This window comes from Melanostigma gelatinosum (assembly GCF_949748355.1).
Source record: "Melanostigma gelatinosum genome assembly, chromosome: 7".
Lineage (NCBI taxonomy): Eukaryota > Metazoa > Chordata > Actinopteri > Perciformes > Zoarcidae > Melanostigma > Melanostigma gelatinosum.
The window spans coordinates 6,901,847-6,923,866 of NC_136640.1; the positions used below are offsets into that span (position 1 = coordinate 6,901,847).

At 45.1% G+C, this 22,020-nt stretch overlaps 1 protein-coding gene across 4 annotated transcripts; it reads left to right on the forward strand.

Annotated features, from left to right (window-relative positions):
• The first annotated feature begins 1,340 nt into the window (after positions 1–1,340).
• gramd1bb (GRAM domain containing 1Bb) lies at positions 1,341–20,894 on the forward strand. 4 transcript variants are annotated; one of them, XM_079272554.1, is made up of 19 exons: positions 1,341–1,469; positions 3,551–3,571; positions 7,009–7,029; positions 7,662–7,685; positions 13,191–13,275; positions 13,835–13,938; positions 14,073–14,168; positions 14,398–14,478; positions 14,589–14,704; positions 15,512–15,674; positions 15,831–16,017; positions 16,148–16,291; positions 16,400–16,518; positions 16,602–16,744; positions 16,902–17,005; positions 17,217–17,517; positions 17,969–18,076; positions 18,507–18,627; positions 19,703–20,894. In XM_079272554.1, the coding sequence occupies exons 1-19, from the start codon at positions 1,356–1,358 to the stop codon at positions 19,790–19,792; spliced, it is 2,142 nt and encodes a 713-aa protein (XP_079128680.1). In that variant the 5' UTR covers positions 1,341–1,355; the 3' UTR covers positions 19,793–20,894. The 4 variants fall into 4 exon arrangements, with proteins under 4 accessions (XP_079128680.1, XP_079128679.1, XP_079128678.1 ...); XM_079272553.1 differs by lacking the exon at positions 7,662–7,685; XM_079272552.1 differs by lacking the exons at positions 3,551–3,571; positions 7,662–7,685 and having other exon boundaries at positions 1,354–1,469.
• The last annotated feature ends 1,126 nt before the right edge of the window (positions 20,895–22,020 follow it).

Genomic DNA, 22,020 nt, shown 5'->3' on the forward strand with positions numbered 1-22,020 from the left:
ACATCCGGCAATCACCTGCCATTCACTGAGCTGTGGCAGCAGTAGATGTCTCCTTCAAATAATTAACGTCAAACAAACGTCTTTCAGAGGGCGATTTCCCTGCAAATGTACTCCTAATCAGGTCAGGAGGGACTAATCAGCAGTCAACATGATCATCCACTAAACAGCAGCCATCGGGAATCATATAAATCGATGTCAGAGGTAGCGGAACACACCAGGAGTGCATTATCTATCCCGATGCGTTAAACGGATGTGAAGGCTCTTTGTTGTCCTTGCCTTTTTAAAATCAGCCAGTCACTGGTACTGCAGACCCTGACAGTCAGACAGCAGCTGTCAACGCTGGCCACTGTGATGCAGTGCTCTAAGCTGCACCGCAGTTCCGAATGTAACAGTCGATCAGTAATTCATGGGCACTAACAGCGGCCATTGGCTGCCAGTGACGTAATGGCTTGCATAACGCCATGTCAAGTAACCGTGCCTGGCGGGCGCACCGCCACTCAGATCACCTTCAGGGCCTTTTGTTCGCTGCTGTCATTGTGAGGAGGAGGCTTCTTGCTGAGCCATTGATGTGTGTGAGTGTGTGTGTGTGTGGGTGGGGGTGTGTAAGAAAAGAGGGTGTCTGGTGCTGGATCACAGAGGCTACCTGATAGCAACGTACGATGGAAGGAAAGGGACTACCTGTCTCCCGAGACATCAGTCCTTGCACTCGGCTGGAGAGCTGTTAGTGGATGAATCCCCATGTTACAGTCAGCATGCCGCTCAGTTTGAGATCACATAATTGTGTTTCGGGACCACTTTAACAGCTAGAATGATTGGCATTGTATCTCTGATCATTTGATCCTTGTCATATCCTCCCAAGAGGCATTTCCGCAGCCATGGAACAGTTCAGTCTTTGAGGGAAATCATCCTTCATTTTTGTCAGGCCTCATATAAATAGACGTTTTTCAAGCCTCTACGTATCTTCGTTAAATTGGCGATGGGCTCAACACTTTTGAAGTGTGACGTCAGTGAGAAAATCCTACGGTCATGCGAGATGTTGTCGTTTGTTTCCCGTACAAGCTCAGCTGTCGTCACCCAGGTTAGCACACGGTGCTTCAAGCCCGTTAGGCCTCGAATGATGTCACCATGAGGAAACGCTGTACGTGCTGTGCCGCGGTCCACACTGATCTCTACACTGATGGCTCCACCTTTTTGCGTGATTTCTCTGATGCACTTCGTTGCCGATGTGATTGTCTCATCCCTCTTTCCGTCTCTTCTCTTTCAGCACTGCCAGTAACTCAAACAAGAGCACACCCGCCTGCTCACCAGTCCTGCGTAAACGCTCTCCCACACCACAGAGCCAGGAGGGTGAGAACATGGTGGAGAAGGGTTCAGACCACTCCTCTGACAAATCCCCCTCCACGCCCGAGCAGGTCGTCCAGAGAACGTACTCGCTGCAGTCAGCAAGAAGCGGGGGGAAGAACTCAAAGGTGAGCGACCAGGAGATGCTCCTGTTTACCTGGTTTGACACATTTCCTCGGCACCTGTTTCACAAACAGCCTCGCAAAGCTGCTCTTCACATTTTCACAGAGTAGCCGTCGTGAACGTCTTCACTGTTGGACACAAGGAGCCAATTTCACACACGTGGATTCAAGTTAAACCGGTCAGGATAAGGGCTTAAATCGCTTCTTTGAAACTATGAGTTATCTCCGACCAAAAGCATAAACAGCACACATTACGAATCCTTATGCTTGTTAAATGTGATAAATAAGCTGACATGTTTGATTTATAAAAACAGCTTTTTACCGTACACTTCAACATCACGCAAATGCGAATACTTGACGCTCAAACTCACACCAGCATTTGTTCGTTAAAGAACATGTTACATTCACTTTAATGCAATAGGAAGCCATGAATATGAGAGTGCACGTGAAACAGTAACACAACATGTTTACTGTGACGTGTCACATCAGATAGACAACAGTGAAATACGCTTATTAGCTGAGTGATGTGGCAACTCTGGCTGTCACACGTGCAATCATTCATGAACTGTGACGGCGTAAACACGTCGGAGTCGGCTCAGCTCTGTTTTACCAGTGTAGTGACGTGCTGTGGGCTCAGATCACTCTCAATATGAATGCATGCACACAGATTGTATATTGTATTTAGTCCAACATCCAAATATGGTTTTGATTACATTTTCAAATCCGACATATATTTGTGGATTTGTATTACATTTGTTTAAAACGATAAATGTGTGTGCATTAGAAACATGTCAATGATACATTTATATATCATGAATGATAACTCTTTTTTACATCGGTGAATTCCTCTGTGTGTTTTCATTCATGTTGAGACTGATCTGAAGGCATAACGCACCGTCTATGATTGGTTATTGACTTGTACACACTGATATGCAACGAGTGAGCTCAGGGGAGATTGCACCCTCCTCTCCATTCCAGCCTTTCATTTTGACATCCCATACCCCATATATAACCTTTTACTCCCTCCTCTTCTAACGCTGTGATTTAAAGGAGTTGTTTTTAGTTGAGTTAGTTGATCTTGCAATTTGTTCAAGTCTGTCTTAAAACAACAGTAGGTTCCACGTATGAAAAATGAAACCGGTTTTGCTCTGTGTCTTTATTCCTCTGACTAATACTGGCCATCAAGAGATCATTTCTTGATTTGAACCCAATGTAAGTAATGGGGGACGAACTCAACAGTCCATTTAGATCTTTTTTTTCTCCCGTCGCTACATTGAAAGTGCATTGTGAAAATATCTCTTGAAGGCCAGAAGTGATTACAGCAAACATAAACTCTTCTGTTATGCATAATGGGGATGTAAGTATTGTTTTAAGGCAGACTTGCAAAGGAAAATGTGTATGAACCCGTCCTTTAACAGCAGGTTGAAGGTGTGCTTTGCTGTAAGGGTTTCCTGGTTACTGAATACAGGCAGCATTGAGTGATGCTTTTCAGACTTAAGTTAAGAAGAGGAATAGAGCCCTCGTACCTGCTGACATCCCAAGCGCTCATTGAAACAATAGCCGCTGAGGGAAAGAGGTGAAAAACAGAAGAGTGCAGGTGTTTGTATTTGCCGTCCTCCCCCTCATCTGCATCTCCCCCTTCACAACTGAACCCAGTGATGGATTGACTCTTGCAGGTTGTTTCACAGAAGGAGCATGTGGCTCTAATGTTTTGTACGCTCAGCAAAATGTTAGAATTAAGCCATGTCACTTGCTACATGTACCGTCTCATCGGTCTCTGCTGTTTTCAATCACCTGTTGTTTTTGTCTCTTTCTTTGATCATTTTTTTGTCTCCACAACACAGTGTGCACGCCTTCTTTCTCTCTCTCTCTCTCTCTCTCTCTCTCTCTCTCTCTCTCTCTCTCTCTCTCTCTCTCTCTCTCTCTGTTGCTACTGCTACATGCCATATGAAAATGTGTGCCATCTGATAATGACTGTTCAGCTCTTCTGTTGGTACTTTCAGCTGTTTTTCTTCTTGCGGTTGATTTCTTTTTATTTTCATTCTTCTTTCTGATTTTTCTTTGTTCTTCTCCTGATTGCATGCTAGTCTCACAAGCGACTTTCCAAAGTAAGCATTACTCTTTTTTCTGTTCCTCAAATATCTCTGTGCCCACCCTCCCTCTGCCCCACCTCCTGTCTTGTGAGCTGCTCTGTGGAAATGTCCAAATCCCCCGTTTGCAACGCTTCACCCTGAACCCAGCTTGTTCCTGTGCAGCCGTTACAAGCCCCATCTGCACCCGCAATCATAGCAGATGGACATTTCTGAAAACAGTCAACCCCACACAGCCTCACTCACTCCCTCTCCTCCTCTTTCCTGTCCTTTCTCTTCCTTTCTGGTGATATGCAATGCAGTTTTGATGGAGAAATTGGGCCTTATTGTTGAGATTTCTGGCGCAAATTCCAAATAAACAACACTGCAAATAGTTGTCTCAGTTCCTCTCTCTTTCCCTTTTCCCCATTGGATTGTGCCCTGTCCCTCTCTTTACAAACTTATCTCGTTGTTTTGGTAACGAGAGCTTTACATCCGTCATGCTGTGTAACGGCCAGGCTTCAGAGGGATAAACTCGGCACCCAGCATCTCAGTCCAGAGCTCCAGGACCATTTGAGCCGCCCATAATGAGAGCATCCCTCCTGCTACCAGGCCCCAGAACTCCCCCTCTCATTGCTCATTAAATTGACAGCAGAGTATATAGGGATTCAGTATATAGGGTCCCATGTTATCGACACAGGTCGAAATGAGAAACCCGGGGAGACAATGAATGAGAGATTTGCACAATCTAACACACACACACACACACGTCCCAATTGATTACATCCCTTTTCATTTCTGTGCCACGGTCCAACCCCCCCACCACAACTCTTTTGCAACCCCCCCCCCCCTCTTGGTCAGCAGCGGTCACATGACCACAACAGACATGGGGTGAGGTTGTCCTAGCAACGTGAGCTCACCCTAATGCAATCCAAATACAAGAGTGCATTCAGCGAAAGGGGTTCCATGCCTCTGTGACGACAACAGTTATGTTGGCTCGGCATATAATCACTCAGGCTTCTCGTGGAACATGCAACCGAGGTGGCGAGTCAGATTGAGGAGCAGCGTCAGACCTCTGAAACTATCGCATGGTAAATGGCAGTCATGTGCTTCGGAGTTGCTTGTTAGCCACAAACCCATTGGACCTCAGCACCGTCTCCCTCGTTTCCTGTTCCTTCCTGTGTTCATGCTGCTCACTGCTTTGGTTAACGTTTTGTTTTCTCTTTTAATTTCCTTTCAGTATGACAGACTAAACCTGATTAAAGTAAGCATTTCTTCTTGTTTTCATTTGACCCATTGACAATCCCTGCTGGCCCCCATTAAATCCCCCGCCCCCCACATCCTCTGTAGCTGTGCGACTGCAGGATCCCCTTTGACAGTTTCCGTCCCTCGTGTCCTTTCCCATGCTTTCCATCCCCTGAATTCACGTGGAAGGACTGATTTGTGAAATATAATTTATTCCAAAATATCTTTATAGTGAAGATTCTGCGTCATTTAAAGCCTGTTGAAATCTGAAACTCTGTCTTATTTCAATGTAAAAACTGATGCCCCCCTGGTATTTGTTTGGCGGTCGATGGGGTTTAAACCCATCGCTTTTTGTATTGGGCCCGATCGCCATCGTGGCTGAGACAATTTAGATGTGACAAATGTCCAAAACAAAGTGTCATCGTCATTCAATTATTTTGAAGCTCTACATCCCATTGTTGTAATCCACAGCCCGATATGTGATGACATTTAAACCAAGTGATGTAGTGCAGACAGACCCAAACCACTGTATATCACAGAGGAGTCCCAGGCAAAACTCCATTCAACTGTTGGATAGTCTCTCTCTCTCTCTCTCTCTCTCTCTCTCTCTCTCTCTCTCTCTCTCTCTCTCTCTCTCCCCCCCCCCCCCCCCACATGGATACAGTCACAATAAATGGTCTCTCTCCTTCTAAACAATGCTGTCATAAATCTCACAACCCCACTACCCACTAGCGTCAAAGACAATGGCGCACACACACACACACACACAACTTATCCAGACAGTGGTCTCAGAGTAATTCTTCTCTCGTGTCTCTGTCACCTTCGAATCAGATCAGCCCACATTAGCTCAGCTGTCGTCGCAGCCAGGCCTGCTACTGCAGCTCACTGCCCGCTGACCCCGCACACACCAGATAACCACCAGACCCCGTCACACACAGAGAAAACTCAGACGGCCCTCGGCACAAAAGAGGACTTCAATGTGTTCAGGGCTCTTGAACAATAAATGTACGATGAACTCTGCTACATGTCGCCATTGAGGCACATTCATGTGGCCATTTTTAAGACAATCCGCCGGGTCAAAATAAGAAAACACATCCTCACTCAATCTTCAGTTATATTGTGATAATCGCTGTCATCAACTTCACAAAATTGCAGTAATGTTTAATAGTGGTCTTGCTAGGAAAGTGGATAACTCCTGAAAAGCTCTCAAAATAGGACAATTAGATGTTGGTGCCTGCTCGTTTTTTATTTTTATTGTCTTTTAGTTGTTGTACTCCTGGAATCAGACACTGGATATCACTTTTCTACCTTCTATCTTCCCTCTTCTCCCCCTGAATACCCTCTAACCTTCTTTCACCATCTGAATGATCACCTGCATGTTTCCCCCTCTGAGACTTTTGCTCTCAGGCTGTTGGAACGGAAAGAGTGTTTATGTGGGTGGAAAATGTTGTAACGTCATTGTCATGATTACGTAAGATGCATCTCTGCTGCCCTCTGCTGTTATGGAACCTGCAACAGAATCAATCAGTTGTTCATGAAGAATGAAATCAGTTGGTTGTAAAATGTTTAACAACACTCAAAACTCAGAATTGTAGAATATTCTTGGGATAATTTCAGTCTTTGATGGAACTTTCCGATAAATTATAGGCGACTGATTTATTTAAGGCAAAGAGATGGACATATTGTAGCACATGACTGCTGAATAAAATAGATTTTTTTTAACAATATATCTAATGTACTAATGCACTATATGACATGTGAAATTACTTTCAGTTCTGCCAAAACAGGAAGCAGCTTTACCTCAGAAATGCTTTTATTTTTGAAAGATTCCTGTATTTGATCAGTCAACACATGTTTAATTCAAAGAACATTCTGTAAATATCAGCGTTATTTGAGTGGCGAGGTGAGCGAACTGAAAGAGAATTTCCCCCTGCATTAGCCTCAGCACTTTGAGGTTCAAAAGCAAGCACGGTCATTACGAACAGTCGGCCTATCTTTTTATTAAATAGTGTTGATGACGTTCTGTAATTCCTGGCTGGAAAGCGTGTGAGGTACAGTTTGAGCTTCACGACCTGCTGTAACTTGTTACCATCAGGTCGATCATATTTCCCTCTCTGTATGTCTGTATGAGCCCAAAACCCTGATGCAGCATGTACACGTTTCACACAGTTAAATATACCTCTGTCTTTCTCTCTCTCTCTCTCGCTCTCTCTCTTTCTTTCTCTCCACAGAAGAGCCAAAGCTGGTACAACGTAAGTCAGACCTTGTTTTTATTTACATTATCAACATATGTGAAGTCTTTAATGGGTGTATATGTGTGCTGGTGTGAGTTCACGTCATGCTGATGACTCCTGGAAGTCTCCTTGAGTTGTTTTCAGTGGCAGGTGCCGCTTACGAGATGAAAGTTGTCGTCCTTGACCTTGTTTACTGGAGCACCAGATCATGAGTGTGGGTTGCTGGTCCTCCAGGCAACAGGTGGCTCTTTCTGATGCAGGGAATCCAGGGAATGTGAAGACTACAGCATAGTTTTACCAACGTTTCTTTATAGACAACAAAGCCAGGGTGCTGCGGTTTTATTTTGCACCGCAAGATGGCGAGCTCACTCTATTTCTGGCTCCATCGTTGTTTTTCCATGTGGCGAGCTGCTGAACAACCCCTTAATGATTATGTTCAACCAACTTTTACATTGAAAAGCTGCCTGTTGTGTTAGTTAAGCCCACAGAGGGAGCTAGAACCAGAGTGTTGGACTTTGACACCACTCAGTGTCAAACCCCACTTTCTCCTGAAGTGTGTTTATTGGACTTTTATCCCATTTTATGTTGTTTTCTTTATTTCTTATTTTATTTTTTTACTCCGTGTGTACACTCTTCCCCTTTCTCCCCAGCATGAAAGACAACACATCTTGAGAGTAAGCATGACTTGTATTCTTGTGCAACCCTCAATAACCTTCTTTCTCTCGCGCTCTGTATCTTGGTTGTCAGACCGCTGGAATGATGACATCCCTCCTGCCTGTCTGTCATTCCATTGACCTCAATCAGTGTTGTTACCACCTAATAGCAAAGCCACACCTCGGAGGAGGTGATTTGACATGTTGAAATAGACGCGTATTAAATAATTGTCCAACTAAAACACTTAAATTACAGAGTGATTCTTTTCTAGTGGTCTTACTTACTAAATTTGCATTGACAAATCCTAGCAAATCCGAGTGTTCTGGATGTGTTTCACCAATCCCTCAGATGGTGATCAAAGGCCTGTCACCACTCAAACTTCTAATTCTGGTACGCAACAGGTGGTAACAAGCCCACTGAGTTTCCCACTGTACTAAACGAATCAACAAACCGCCACAAGGGCCTCTGGACGAGCTTTGAATGCCTTTGAGCAACAGGGGAATGGAGCATGGTGCTATAAATCGTGGCATGTTTCCCTCCTGCCCGACTCCTGTTTCTGTGTCCATGTCCTAAAAAAAATAACCGTGGACACCAGGACATTTAGGCTCGGGTTTGACAATCAACAGAAGATGCAGGGACCTTCCTGCCGATAAGGGAAATGGAGAACTGCGGTTGAGATGAAAAGTCTTGGTCCAAAAAGTCCAGACACTTTAAGAACTTCTCTAATGCACCCAGCTAATTTGAGCCACTCACATTTCCTCTACTGACCCCCTACCTAGAAAGGAGCATCACAAGTAACAAGCTAGAGTTGACGTTGCTCTGACTAACAGATGCAAATATTTGCTGTCAGCTGGCAATCGGCACAGTATACATCAAAGTGTACAAGGTACCAGGACCACCTGCTCTTGTCATCAAAATACACTACAAGACTGCAAATCCCCTTTTTATATAACCCCAACTGACATCGCCTACCATTAAGTCCCAAAATGTTTTTTTTCTTAACGGATAAATCTGGTGATATCATATGTTTTATTATCAACCAGTCCCATGCAAAGACCAAAACTAGAAATGAGTTTATCCTGCTAACACGTATTGTGTGTGTAGTAGACAACCGGATGTAGTTTATTCCTCCATGGCATAGATCTCTGATGGTGTCCAAAAAAACTAGTGAGCCATACTGTTGCCCCGTGTGACATTACCCTCATTACCATGAGCATGGGCACAGCGGTTCATCTTGACTCAACCCCACATACCCCACCCTGCTCCCGGAAATGCTCAGGAGTGCAGCCTGTGTATTAATCCGCAGCTGAAAATAGTCCCAGACAAATACACTGTTTGCATCTTTTAGAGTAACATTTGCTCGGAACTACAGTGCCCAGCTGTTTTAGAAAAAGACTTGGCCTTTATAAAAGTGAATGTGTGGCCGACTAAAGATGAATGTCTTCAATTGGAGCCAGTGGGCTTATGGCTGGGGTCCATTAATAGAGTGTGATGAAAGATTAAGAGACGGACCGAGGCATCATTGGTTTTGGTCTTTCAATGGGAGTTCTTGACAGTAAGAAAAAATGACCGCCAGTCTTAACATTTAAAACAAGAAAAAGTATGTCAGCTTTAGAGTACTTCACTCTAAAAGCTGAACATAAGACGTATGTCTTGTACAGACGGATGTGATTATTTTTGCTGTGTGAAGTTTGCAGTGTGAATTTACCATCACAATGTATTCACGGTGGTGAATCTCGGTAGGGCTGCGTTCCTGACATCTCGTGCACGCATCCTTACTCGCACAATAAATACTGAAGCTCAATCAATGGTGTCCTATCCGTACCTTTTTAAATCAGTTGGCTGTGACTATGTGCGGGTGTTGTACCCATCATGCACCTGCATGTAGGACGGCGTGTGCATGTGTGTGTGTGTGCACCTCTACATGGCAGTGATGACCTCCCATGGCACTGAAACCACAGTGATTACAAAAACCCATCCGTCCTGATGTGAGATCTGAGCCTGTTAGAGATACGCACAGTGGCCATCTTTCTCCCACAGCCCTCAGATAGCGCCTGTTCATTCGCTTTGCATCTACACGAGTTTGTCGCAATGCTTGCCGTGGCAACCGTACCCGCAGGAAGTTAGCAATGAGAGGGAAAAGCACTTGACAAACAGCGAGATTAGAACTTTAGACGGTGAGTGGATTGAATTTGTACGTCAGGCCTTTCACATTGCTTCACTCGGAGCGATACACGCCCACGTACCTTTCCTTTCAAGTGAAAAACCGCCGCATTAATAGGATGGGAGTGTTATTAACAGGATGGACTCACACACCTCGAGGATGGACTCACACACATCCCCCTCACAACACCAAAACCCCACCCTGCTGTACAGTGCCAGTCTCTTCCATCTCCTAATGTTTGTACACTGTTAATAGTTAACCGAATCCATAAACGCTGCGTATCTGCAGTCTCACCTCATCCCAAGCCTCACGCCGTCACCTAAACACCGGGCGCTGCATCGGTCACAATGGCCTCTTTCTTTGCTTGATTTATTGGAGGAAATGAACGGAGTGAGCAAGAAATAGAGGACTTCTATCGGCACGGACGGCACAAGTAATGCACCCTTATTTTGCTGAAATGTCATCCACATGATGTAAAGGCATTCTCAACCGGGGGAAGGAGGTTTCTTTCTGTTTGTTTAAAGAGCTGCGCGTGAATGACCAGCACTGTTTTCCAAGAGGCCCACTGCTGAAGATTATTTTTCCTGCGTCTCCTCAGTGACTGGTTAAAGTGAGGCCCGGGAAATGAACTGCAGAAGAAAGGGGGAAGTCGTGGCTGAATTCCAGTGGCTCATATGTGGGCTACACATTGGCTTCGTCCAGCAGAAGTCAATGAAATAAAAGCTGGAGTAACATCTATTTATGTTTGTATTGCTGCTGGGACCTCTATCACAATTCCCACCTTCTTGACCCTTGAAATATGTTTCGTTAAGAAGAGTGGGAGGACGTGCACACCAATTGTTTTTTAAGAGCTGCTAAAATAAGAACTGCAAGCTCTGCATCTTTCGTGCCTGCTAAGAGTAACAGAGGGGGATCAAGTATCACAAGCACATGAATGACCCCAATACCAAGGCGGGGAGAAAGGAGGGGCACGCCTCATACCTTCAATACCATCAAAACAGCACCGAGCTGTTCTTTTTATACCTTTTTAGCTGGGCTTCCAGCAGCTATTAATATAACCCCAACATGAAACGGATAAACAAAGAAATATGTACAAGTACGTCGGTCGGGCCACTTCACCCTGCGATGTGAGCTCTGGACTGCAAACCCTGTCAAGATTGATGGTGTTATTTTGCAGACGGAGGTAACTGGAGGTTATGCTCACATCTGTTCTCTGTAACTTAATCACTTGGACGGACAGCAAGACGGACCCAACGCATACTTCAGCAACTGGAAGCGTTCATTTCTCTCCTTTATTCAGTCCTGTTTCCTTTCCTTTTAGCGTCTTTCTTCCCAGCTACATCTTTACTTTGGTGGAGAGGAGGGCTAATACAAACAGAGTCGCTTCATTCTTTTCTGGTCGTAAAACTGGGTAATTACAAGGTACTCAGACCTGGAAAGCACCCCGCACACACACACACACACACACACACACTCTGCTCACACACTTACCAGGAGGAGTAAGCTGGAAAAAAGGAAAACGCTACTGGCACGATAGTAAAAGACTTGTTGGCCGGGGTTACTAGAGGGCAACGGCCGTAACTCCTCTCCCTGTGTGTGAAAGGAAGAGAGAGAGAGAGAACGACAGAGAGAGACAAGGATCATGTGGCTGGAGTGTGCCGTGTCCACCGCTCAACGCTGAAAGGGAGCAGCACCCAAAACGGGGCGGATACTGCAGCTTGCTAACTAACGCCTGGAATCTGGAGCTCTGTCTGCTCTTACTTTCCAAGCCCACTGCAAGTGACAAGTCCTCCCACGTCAGAAGAGCCCACTGGGGCCCCCGTTTTTGGAAAATACGCTGCCATCCAGGCGCCAAAACCGGATCTGGGGCGGTGAATATGGAATTGGATGAGGATTGTACGATGTCAGACTGGGAGGCCGTGCTGGAGCTGGATGAGGCGTTGGCAGGGTGCCTGCTGCAGGGTCCAGCAAGAGGGCAGTGGGGCTGGGAGTGGGGCTGGGCTGACTCTGGCCTCCAGGACCCTGAGTGGGACACTGAGGAGATCCCTGCTGTAAGTTGACCTCCGCCCGAAGCGAGAAAAACCACAATGATGAGGAAAAGTTCAAACAAACGTTGACCGACAGACTTATTGAGCTCTTTTTGGGCAACGTAAAGTCCCAAGAGAGGGCCCAGTTATACGGCTTTGTAGCATTCTGTGGTATTTCCTTACTACTAAAGACAACAACTGGTTTGGTTATGACTCATAGCTATTTGAATTCTCCCAGAGCTCATAGAGGCCTGTTGTTTGCAGTGTTCATCAAGGTTACTGCGTGCGTGACCTGATGTGTGAACAGCCTAGGTGTGGTTTAGTCACGGATGACGGTTTTATAAAACGTCAACATGATGTCGTTTACGTTTAGACGGTTAAGCTAAATTCCAATCACCTATTAAGCGTTTTTCAGAGCAGTGTTTCTCATCACCACACTTTCCTCAAAGGCGAATTGAAGTAGAAACCGATGCTCCCAAACAGTGTTCCAGGATTTCAAATGCTTTGGTTTGCAAGAAAGGCACATGTCTGGATTTTTAATGTGAACAAGATGCTCTTTTTCAAAGAGAGAGGAGACTTTTTCTTTTGTCTCGGCATGCATCTTGTTACCGTATTGGCAGCTATTGTTTCCTGCTTTCCTGTTGAAGGAAAGCATCTGGCACAGACGGAGACAGAGAGCCCTCAGTTTGGCACACATTTGGAGATTTTATTCATCACAGGCTCTCTCTGAAAACAATCAAGTCGGCCGAAGCCAAGCACAGCAAAGAAAAGTGTGATCATGTTGAATAGGAGGTTTTTTACCCCAGTGCTGACCAGGTTATTCAAACCGCTATGCACAGTTTAGTTTGAGGTCCCATCAGTTGTCCCCTTGTCATTAGACAAAAGCCTCATTGTCAAGACACAATAATGCAATTCTGAGAATGTGACTCACATTGCAAACGCTCATAGTCGTGGCAGCATGTGTATTGAATGATCTGCAGCGGGCCGATGTTTTGGAATTGCGCTTTGTTTATTGAGTACCGGCAAGATGCCCGTTCAGGCCACATACCTGTGCTCGCCATTCACTACACATCCATTTCCAGAGCCTGTCAAAGCCACCCACAGAGTGAAGAGAGTGAACCAGACATCCCGATCAAACCTGTGGGTGGTTTTACGAGGCTATCGCACATGCTCACGGAAACGATTAACATGTGGGGGGGGGGGGGGGGTGCGTCTGTGCGACGAAGACTACTCTTGTGAGTGAGCGAGAGTCAGAGAGCATGAAGAGTGTTTGAGTTTTAGGAGCATACGTGCTTGTATGGTGGTTGTTTTTCTGACTCCGCCTGTCACTGCAGGTGCTGAGCCCGACATACAAGCAGCGCAATGAGGACTTTAGGAAACTCTTCAAGCAGCTCCCTGACACGGAGAGGCTCATTGTGGGTAAGTTGACGCTGGTCTTAGGATGCAAGTTATTAGTCATCAGAAAATGACGAAGAGGGGAGACACAAACAACAACTTGGACATTCCAGATGTTGAACACATCCTCTACTTATGTTAGAGGAACTTCTAATCTGGTCATGGACTTTTCCAGCGGTCGGAGCTGCTCTGCCATCAACAACAATAATATCACAAGTGTTGTTGATGAGCTCTTGCATGATTTTCCCAGCTCTCTAATGAATACAGTGATTGTCTGAAATTCCTTGAATAATACAACTCCAGGGTAAAAGTGAGCTCATGGTTTATGAGTTGAGCTTCATGAGTTGGTCGTGATGATTTCACAGCTCATAAACGAGATACACACTCAAGGGGAATGCTGAAATGCTCTGCAGTGAGGTTTCCTTGTGACTGTGATCTAATTAATGTGATTGGACATCAGCATGTTCTAATATCTGATCTATTATTCAGCACTTTTCTGCCTTAGTGATGTAGTTTCTCTGTGATGTCATTTTGCATCAAACGTAAGAGTGTGGCGGTATCATGTGGCGTCTTTGTGCTCCAGACTACTCCTGTGCTCTTCAACGGGACATCCTCCTGCAGGGACGACTCTACCTCTCCGAGAACTGGATCTGCTTCTACAGCAACATCTTCCGCTGGGAAACGCTGGTATGCCGGTTAACGCTCAGGACCTCTGTGTGCATTCCCATGCTTCTTATACTGGCAGTATTGAGTCACACCTGGAACTATGATGTGTGTGAATGTCTAATTGTGTGCATTCTTTCATGTGTGTGTGTGTGTAGCTGACAGTGCGGCTAAAGGACATCTGCTCAATGACAAAAGAGAAGACTGCCCGCCTCATTCCCAATGCCATCCAGGTCTGCACGGACACCGAGAAGGTAAACGATACAGAACGACGATGTTTTAAGTAGAATCATCTTCGCCGAAAGAGACAGAAGGGAAGCCTTGAGGTACAAAGTTTGGCTGTTAACAGCGGATACTGGGGAACAGATGGCACGATAGTAATGCCCAACACCGCTGCCACAAATCAAAGTAATGTGGAATAGACGGGTTATTCCATTCAAGTGCTGGCCAGACTCGTACATAATTACAATATATGTTCCACAGCACTTTTTCAGCTCCTTTGGAGCCAGGGACAGGACTTACATGATGATGTTCAGACTGTGGCAGAATGCGCTGCTGGACAAGGTGAGCAAAAATCTGAGCCGCTACTTTGTGATTCTGTTCACATTAGAGCGAGTCGATGTTCATAAGTTTTCTTCTTCTCACGTGTATATATATGTCGTTGCCTCTTGCAGCCCCTGTGCCCCAAAGAACTGTGGCACTTTGTTCATCAGTGCTATGGCAACGAGCTGGGCCTAACGAGCGACGATGAGGACTATGTTCCCCCTGATGATGACTTCAACACCATGGGGTGAGTCTATTGATGCTGCCTCATCAGTTACCGTGGTTACTACATTACAAACACCTTCCAGTCGAGTACCTAATTGCCCCAAATTACAAATGAGTTAAGAGAGCCCAATACGAGCTGTGAGAAGCAACACTTTGCACGCTCAGTCGCATACAAGCACGCACACCCTCTCTCCACCTCTCTCTCAACTGAGAAACGCATTTAACGTCCTTCTCTGCTAATTCACAGCATTTGATTTTAACTTTAAAGCTGCACATCAAACACTGCATTCTCCTGAAGGCTTGACAGATCCTTCCCTGCTCCGTCTCTTGCGTCATTTCAGTTTTCCCTTCATGTCTAAAGTGAGTTCACGAGGTGAAATAAATAGAGAGCCGTGGTTTGACTCTATTTGGTATACACAGTGCACTCACAGTGTCTGATGTTTCACCGTCGACTCGCCTTTGAGGAAACGTGGGCTCTGTATGCGAGCTGAGCGATTGGACAGAACCCGGCTGAACTCAGTGTGAGAGGAAATATTTATGTCAAAGGCTGAACTGACGTCAAACAAGATGGCCCTGAAGGGATTGTGACTTTGTTAACGAGAGAGAAAAGTCTACATCGATATTATTAAAGGGAAGTGTAGATCATTTGTACGAAAAAAGTTTAAAAAACTGTAAAAAGTGTGTCCTAACATCCTAATATCAACTGTGTTTTTACTACAAGTTAGCCAAACCCTGCTTAACACAAGTTTTACAAGAACCTCATTCACAGTGTGAGATGAGAATAACTGAGCAAAGTTCCCGCCTTTCGCTGGTCTCTGGTCACCTTCAGGTTCAGTGAAGAGATTCCCAATGAAGAGAATGAGATCAACAATGACAACTTGTCTAAGAGCAGCGCTGACGCCAAGCCTGAGGGGAGCCCTCCTCCGCTGCATAAGAAGATGCTTCCAAACAGCACCATGCCCAGCCCAGGCAACCATGACGCACCCATCACTGTAAGTTACACACACACACACACACACACACACATATCCATTAATACATGTTGAATGGACTGCAACACCTGTATGGGTCAGAAGAACTACAGGACATTTCCGTGACAGGGAAACATTGTTGATGTGATTTGATGCTCACGTTCTTCGTTTCTCCAGTTTGACCTCCCAGCAGAAGAGTATGCAGACTGCCTACCGGACGGCGAGCTGCTTGCGCTGCCCCTTTTGGTGGAAGAGAGGAACATTGACACCAGCGGGCCTGGTGGTCCTGTCCCCTCACCGTCTCTGGACTTCAACGAAGACATCCCGACTGAGCTCAGTGACTCCTCGGAAACACACGACGAGGGTAACTGCATAATCGAGTGGAAACGCTTTACTGAGTTCCCCCTCTCATAACAGTACGATGACGCTAGTAACACCATTTGAAAACAGACTTGTGAAGACACCTCTGAATTGATCTCATCTTGGACACACAGGTGAAGTGCAGGCCTTTCATGAGGATCTGAATGGCAGGCAGCACATCAATGAGATCTACAAGTTGAGTGTGGACAAGCTCTACGGGATCCTCTTCACAGAGTCTGAGTTCATGAGTGACTTCATGGAACAGAGGCGATTCTCAGGTGAGTGTTTCCGACGCTTCTACGCCCGACCCCCTGATCTCTCTGGAGTAAAGGCAGACCCAAAAAAAGGTGGTCGCCAATTTACCCTCTCATCGCGTTGCTGTTTAGATGTGGTGTACCACCCGTGGAAGAAAGAGGAGGCCGGGAACCAGACGAGAGAGATCATGTACACCATCTCGCTGTCCAACCCGCTGGCCCCCAAAACGGCCACAGTCACAGAGACACAGGTATACGGTCGACCCTTGCATCGCCGAAACGTTGCAACAATCAGAAACAATCGGTGAAACCATGTTTCCTTTTCTTTGATCAGACTCTGTACAAAGCCAGCCATGAAAGTGAGTGTTACATCATCGACGCTGAGGTCATCACGCATGACGTGCCCTACCACGATTACTTCTACACCCTCAACCGCTACATGCTCACCAGGGTGGCCAAGAACAAGTGCCGGTTACGGTGAGTAGGACGCTCGAAGGAGACGTCGCGTTATGTTCAATTGTTAGCGAACAGCTTAACCTTTTCATTTCACTCAATCTAATATTTTACATTTCCAGTTTCATACCTCATTGAAAGAGTCTATCCACGTGTGTGAATGTGTCCGTCTGCCTCTCAGGGTATCGACAGAGCTGCGCTACAGGAAGCAGCCGTGGGGGCTGGTGAAAGGCTTCATCGAGAAAAACTTCTGGAGCGGACTAGAAGAGAACTTCCGCCATCTAGGTAAACCTGAGTGTTTGTCTGTTTGTTCTGATATTTTGTCGTATGTTTTGTGGACATTTGAATCACACATTTGAAGTATTTTTGAGCTATTATTAAAGAGAGAGACGATGGGAATGACGATAACTAACTAAACAGAAACTTCACAAAGATGTATTATTCTCAATGTTTTCAACATCGATGAATGTGTAACAGCTGTCTTCTTCCCTCTCAGAGTTGGAGCTGTCCAAGATGGAGGACTTGCTGACCGAGGCCCACCAGCTGTCTCCGAAGGCCAAGGTGGTGAAAAACTCCACGGTGAGGCGGAAGAAGAGGCCACTCCCCCACGTGCGCAGCCAGCATCTGGACGAGGCGCTCAGCCCCGTTACCACGCCGACAGATGAGGAAGTGATTCAGAGGATCAAACAAGTGGCCGGCTCCACGCAAACCAGACACCAGAGCCCAGAACACCATCACCTGCCAGGAGGCCTTGCTCTGTACAGCGTCTCCAAATTGCTGCTCATCATCAGCTTTGTGTACGCAACTCATCTCAAAACACACACACACACACACACACACACGATCCCTGGGATGCTTGTTTGTCTGGCCTCAGGGATGCAAATACATTCAACACATGCTCATTTCACATATGTTAAAACACGTTTCATGATTTCATCTCTTTTTCTCCTCCAGTAAGCTCTGTACGTTTTTCTTTTGTCTGATTTACAGTTAAACTTTAGTTTTCTTCTTAATGTCTCATTGTTGGTGTCTTGAGTGTAACCTCTCTCTCCTCTCCTCTCATTGCCATCCGTAGGATCTGTCTAAGGTACATAATGTGATTAGCCAGCATGGCCAGATGAATGTGTTGAAAAGTATTCCCAGCATAGATTGTCATTGCCATGTACAGGCGAGCTACTTAAAGGCACCATGAATGAATCCCAATGCAAAGGGGAGGACTCATGCCTCTTCCTTCTTGCCCTCCTTCAGCCTGGTCCTGCTGGTGTTCCTCAACATGATGCTCTTCTACAAGCTGTGGATGCTGGAGTACTCCGCACAATCCTTAACAACCTGGCAAGGTCTGCGGCTTCATGAAAGGTACACACACACACACACAAACAAGTGTACACACAGCTAAAATGCAAAAACTAATTTATCAAAGAGATCCAATCCGGTTGATTTATAGTTTGGGCATTTTAGAATGCAAAGAAAACGTTTTCTATCACTGCAGAGATAAGACTGAATGTAGGTCTATTTGGCTGTTTGCCCAAAAGGCAGTCACTACTATACACATACAGTTGCAGACATGCACACACACACACACTAAAGTAAATCCATATGGCCATTGACGTGTGTGACAGGAAAACACGGAGCTTCTAAAATTACCCCTGAATAGCTCCGGGCCGACTGAAACGATTTACCAAATTGTTTTCTGGCAAGTCCCTCCAAATGGAATTCACGCTCGAGTGGCTGCACCCTGATGTTGCTAATGTGTGTGTGTGTGTGTGTGTGCGCGTGTGTTTCCCAGTAAACTGCCTCAGACACAGATGGAGTGGGCCCAGCTCCTGGAGGCGCAGCAGCGTTTCCATGATGCCGAGCTGCTGAAGTGGAGGGAGATTATCAAGTCGTCGGTTGTGCTGCTAGACCAGGTACTCGGACACAAAGACGCACTTTCAAAATCATGTCAGAACTGTGATGTGATGTTAAATAACAAACCGACTCCCAGAGAGTGGCTGCTTTACTGGAAACAGAACATACTGTATTTACTGGTCAGTCACACAGGTTATTTCAGCCTTTTTGCTAAGTGCACTATTTCATGATACTGTATACAGTATGACCGGTTTGGCACTGAAAAAGACATTACATCCACCACTGAGAGAGGGCGCCTGTGAGCCAGTAAACATGAACGACTGGATATATGGTGGAATCTCACGCCATACAAAGGCTGTTACCCATAGTAACAGCAGAGGTTGAGAAAAGAATCACACCTCTTCTGCTTAGTGCAGGAGGCTGTGGGTATGTTCGTCTGTTGGACCAACAGTGAGTCTAGAAAGAGGCTAATGATTATGAGACGGCAAAAAGAGACATTTACTGTTCATGTTTGTGCTTGAAAAATCTCACTATGATACAACATTGTGTACACTCTTCTGGTTATCCTCAAGAATCATAAAAAACAACAAAATAGTGCCATGAATGAGTCATTTTTGCAGCCCCTTGAAGTTATTCCTTGAGGATGCCAGAGTTTTCAAATGATGGAGGTATCTCATCAAGAGCCAACAATAAAAACATATATATATGTATGTATATATATATATATATATATATATATATATATATATATATATATATATATATATATATATATATATATATATATATATATCAGTCAACCTCAGGTAGGAGCCTCTCCACCCTGGAGAGCATGAGTGGATTTTTATTCCATATCTGAGATAAATTCCAGGAATCTTTTGCATGTATGCTGACCTGATGCTACGGTTTCAAAAGCAGCCAATGATTGAATATAACCTGTATGGAAATTAACTTTAGGGACGCCACTGAATAACCTTCCTACCTTGCATCCACAAATGAATGACCACCACTTCTAATAGTTGCCCCATGGTAACAATTTAACATGGGAAAATTGTTAATTTCATTATTTTAAAGGAAGAGAGGAAGTTGTCACCGTTGTTGATAAACCAGCTAACTCTTCTTACTCTTCTTTAGATGAAAGACTCGTTATTGAACCTCCAGCGAGGCATTGGTTTAAGGGACTACAGCTCCGAGGCTGAGGAGACGAGAAGTCGCTATCACTGACACACCGCCAACAAGGCCATGAGGGCATGCTGTGCAATATACTGTAGGACCTGTTTTGTTTGTGAACCAGTATGAGGGCAGCAGCAAGACCGACAGAGAGGACAGAGGGGGAGGCGAGACCAACGGTGAGCTGGTCTGATGGACACAAAGAGGGCAGCCCTTGTCTCTCCAGCGCACAGAGGTTGAAACCCCCGAGAGGAGGAAATCACGGACAGAAAGTGCCCCTTTCACACACAGGACTGAGGTGTCCCCAACATCACTGAGGCATTGTGGGAAGGTGCTCCTTCGCTACACCTGTGGGATGAACCGTTTTCTTCTACTCTCTTATTTCCAAGTGCATCCTACTGTAAGCCATGTCGACCAGAGAGTCGCAGAGAGAAAGGAGGAAAACTACTGCATGCATTTAGACAACCTAGCTCCCCTCAGTCAGTGTTAATGTGGTCCAGTTCCAGTCTGTGTGTCACAAAAAAAAAAAAAAGAAGAAGAACAGAAGACGAGGAGAGATTGAGTCGAAGAAAGGGGGGTCCTTTCGAGTCTTTGTGGCTGTCTACACTCTCTAGACTGTTCCAAACCAATCATCCCTCTAGAGGTCCGCGCTGCAGCGTCCCTTTAGTGAACCTCCATGTGATCAAATGCAGAATCCTCCCACAACCAAAAAGGAAAAGACGTGTTGCAGCTGGGAGCTCAGCTGCACCGATAAGTCCCTATTGCCTTGTTTGAGCCTGGCCTGTGTGGTCTCCGTCAGGGCTGGTTCCCTGTCAGACTGTTGCATTGAAATATTTAGAAGTAGAATCTAAAGACGGATGAGACCTAAGCCAGTACTTTTAACCTCGCACACAATTCACTTATTCAGTTGCCCCAGCCACATTGTGAGCTACCTTACGTTGCATTGTTCCTCATCCTTCTAATGGGGTAGAATGTATCAGCCTGGACAAAAAGGCCAGACTTTGATCACAACTTATTCATTTTTGAAAAAGGGGGAGCTGCAGCCAGACCAATAGGGAGACCTGTGTTCTTACATGTTTTATTACTAAACTGTGACTATATCTCTTTAAAAATGTTTCAAATTAGAAAGAATTCTATGAATATATTTGAAATATATAAGAATATTTCATTATTTAATATATATATATTTCAAAATATATAAACATTACCTATATTTATTGTTCATTTATGTAAATAAAGAAATTATCAGAGCTCTAGACCAGTTAAAGAATTTCTAACAAAAAGTGTTTTCTTCTAAAAATGCATGCCAGATATGTCTGTGACATGTCGAGTGTGCAAGTATGATTCTGCATTTGCGCGATTATATTCGCGCGCGTGTGTGTGTGAGTGCGAGAGAGCGAGTGTGTGTGTGTGTGTGTGTGTGAGTGCATGCATGCGTGCGTGTATGCACAAGTGTGTTGGTGTAAAGTGTGACATTTTTACCATTCCACACTTGTATGTTTCTTATTTTTTCTTTTCTGGCTCCTGCAGCCAGACTGCCTTTTTTTAATGCTAATGCGTTTGGATGCTGCCTTGCATTAGCCCCACCAGGGTACCGTTTACAATTGAAGAGTTTTGTTCCAAGATCACATATCCAACATTTGAAGACAAAGTCACACCTACTTTTACACAAGGATGGATTGCTTCGACAATTCATGGCAGTGTTTGACACATACTAAGTAGCTTGAATCCACGGTTTACAAAAAGCAGGAGACAGAATTGATCACCTAAATTTGAAGATGAACTTGATGATCTTTTTCTTGTAAATGGATATATCACATTTTGGAGATGAACCCTTCATTTGCCCTCTATGAGCAACTCTTTGTTCCCGTCACCACATTGGTGGCTTGATGACTCTTTCGTGAAAGGAATAGTTTTAGAGTTTTCAAATTCACTTCCTTGCCAAAGGTTTAGGTGAAGATTGATGCCACTCTCATGTCTGTACGCTAAATATGAAGCTACAGCCAGAAGCCGCTTAGCTTAGCTTAGCTTAGCTTAGCAAGCGGTTTCCTCCTGTTTCCAGTCTTCATGCTCAAGCAACCTTCTCCTGGCTCGACTGTCTAGCCGCCAGTTAGCTTAGCTAACAGCTGAGTTATGGTCCAGACTAGCCAGGCTAGCTGTTTCCTCTTTCTTTCATTGTGTATGATAAGCTAACCATCTCCGAGCTGTAGCTTTATGTGTTGCTTGCGTACATTAGAATGGCATCAATCTTCTCGTATAACTCTCGGCAAAAAAGCAAATAA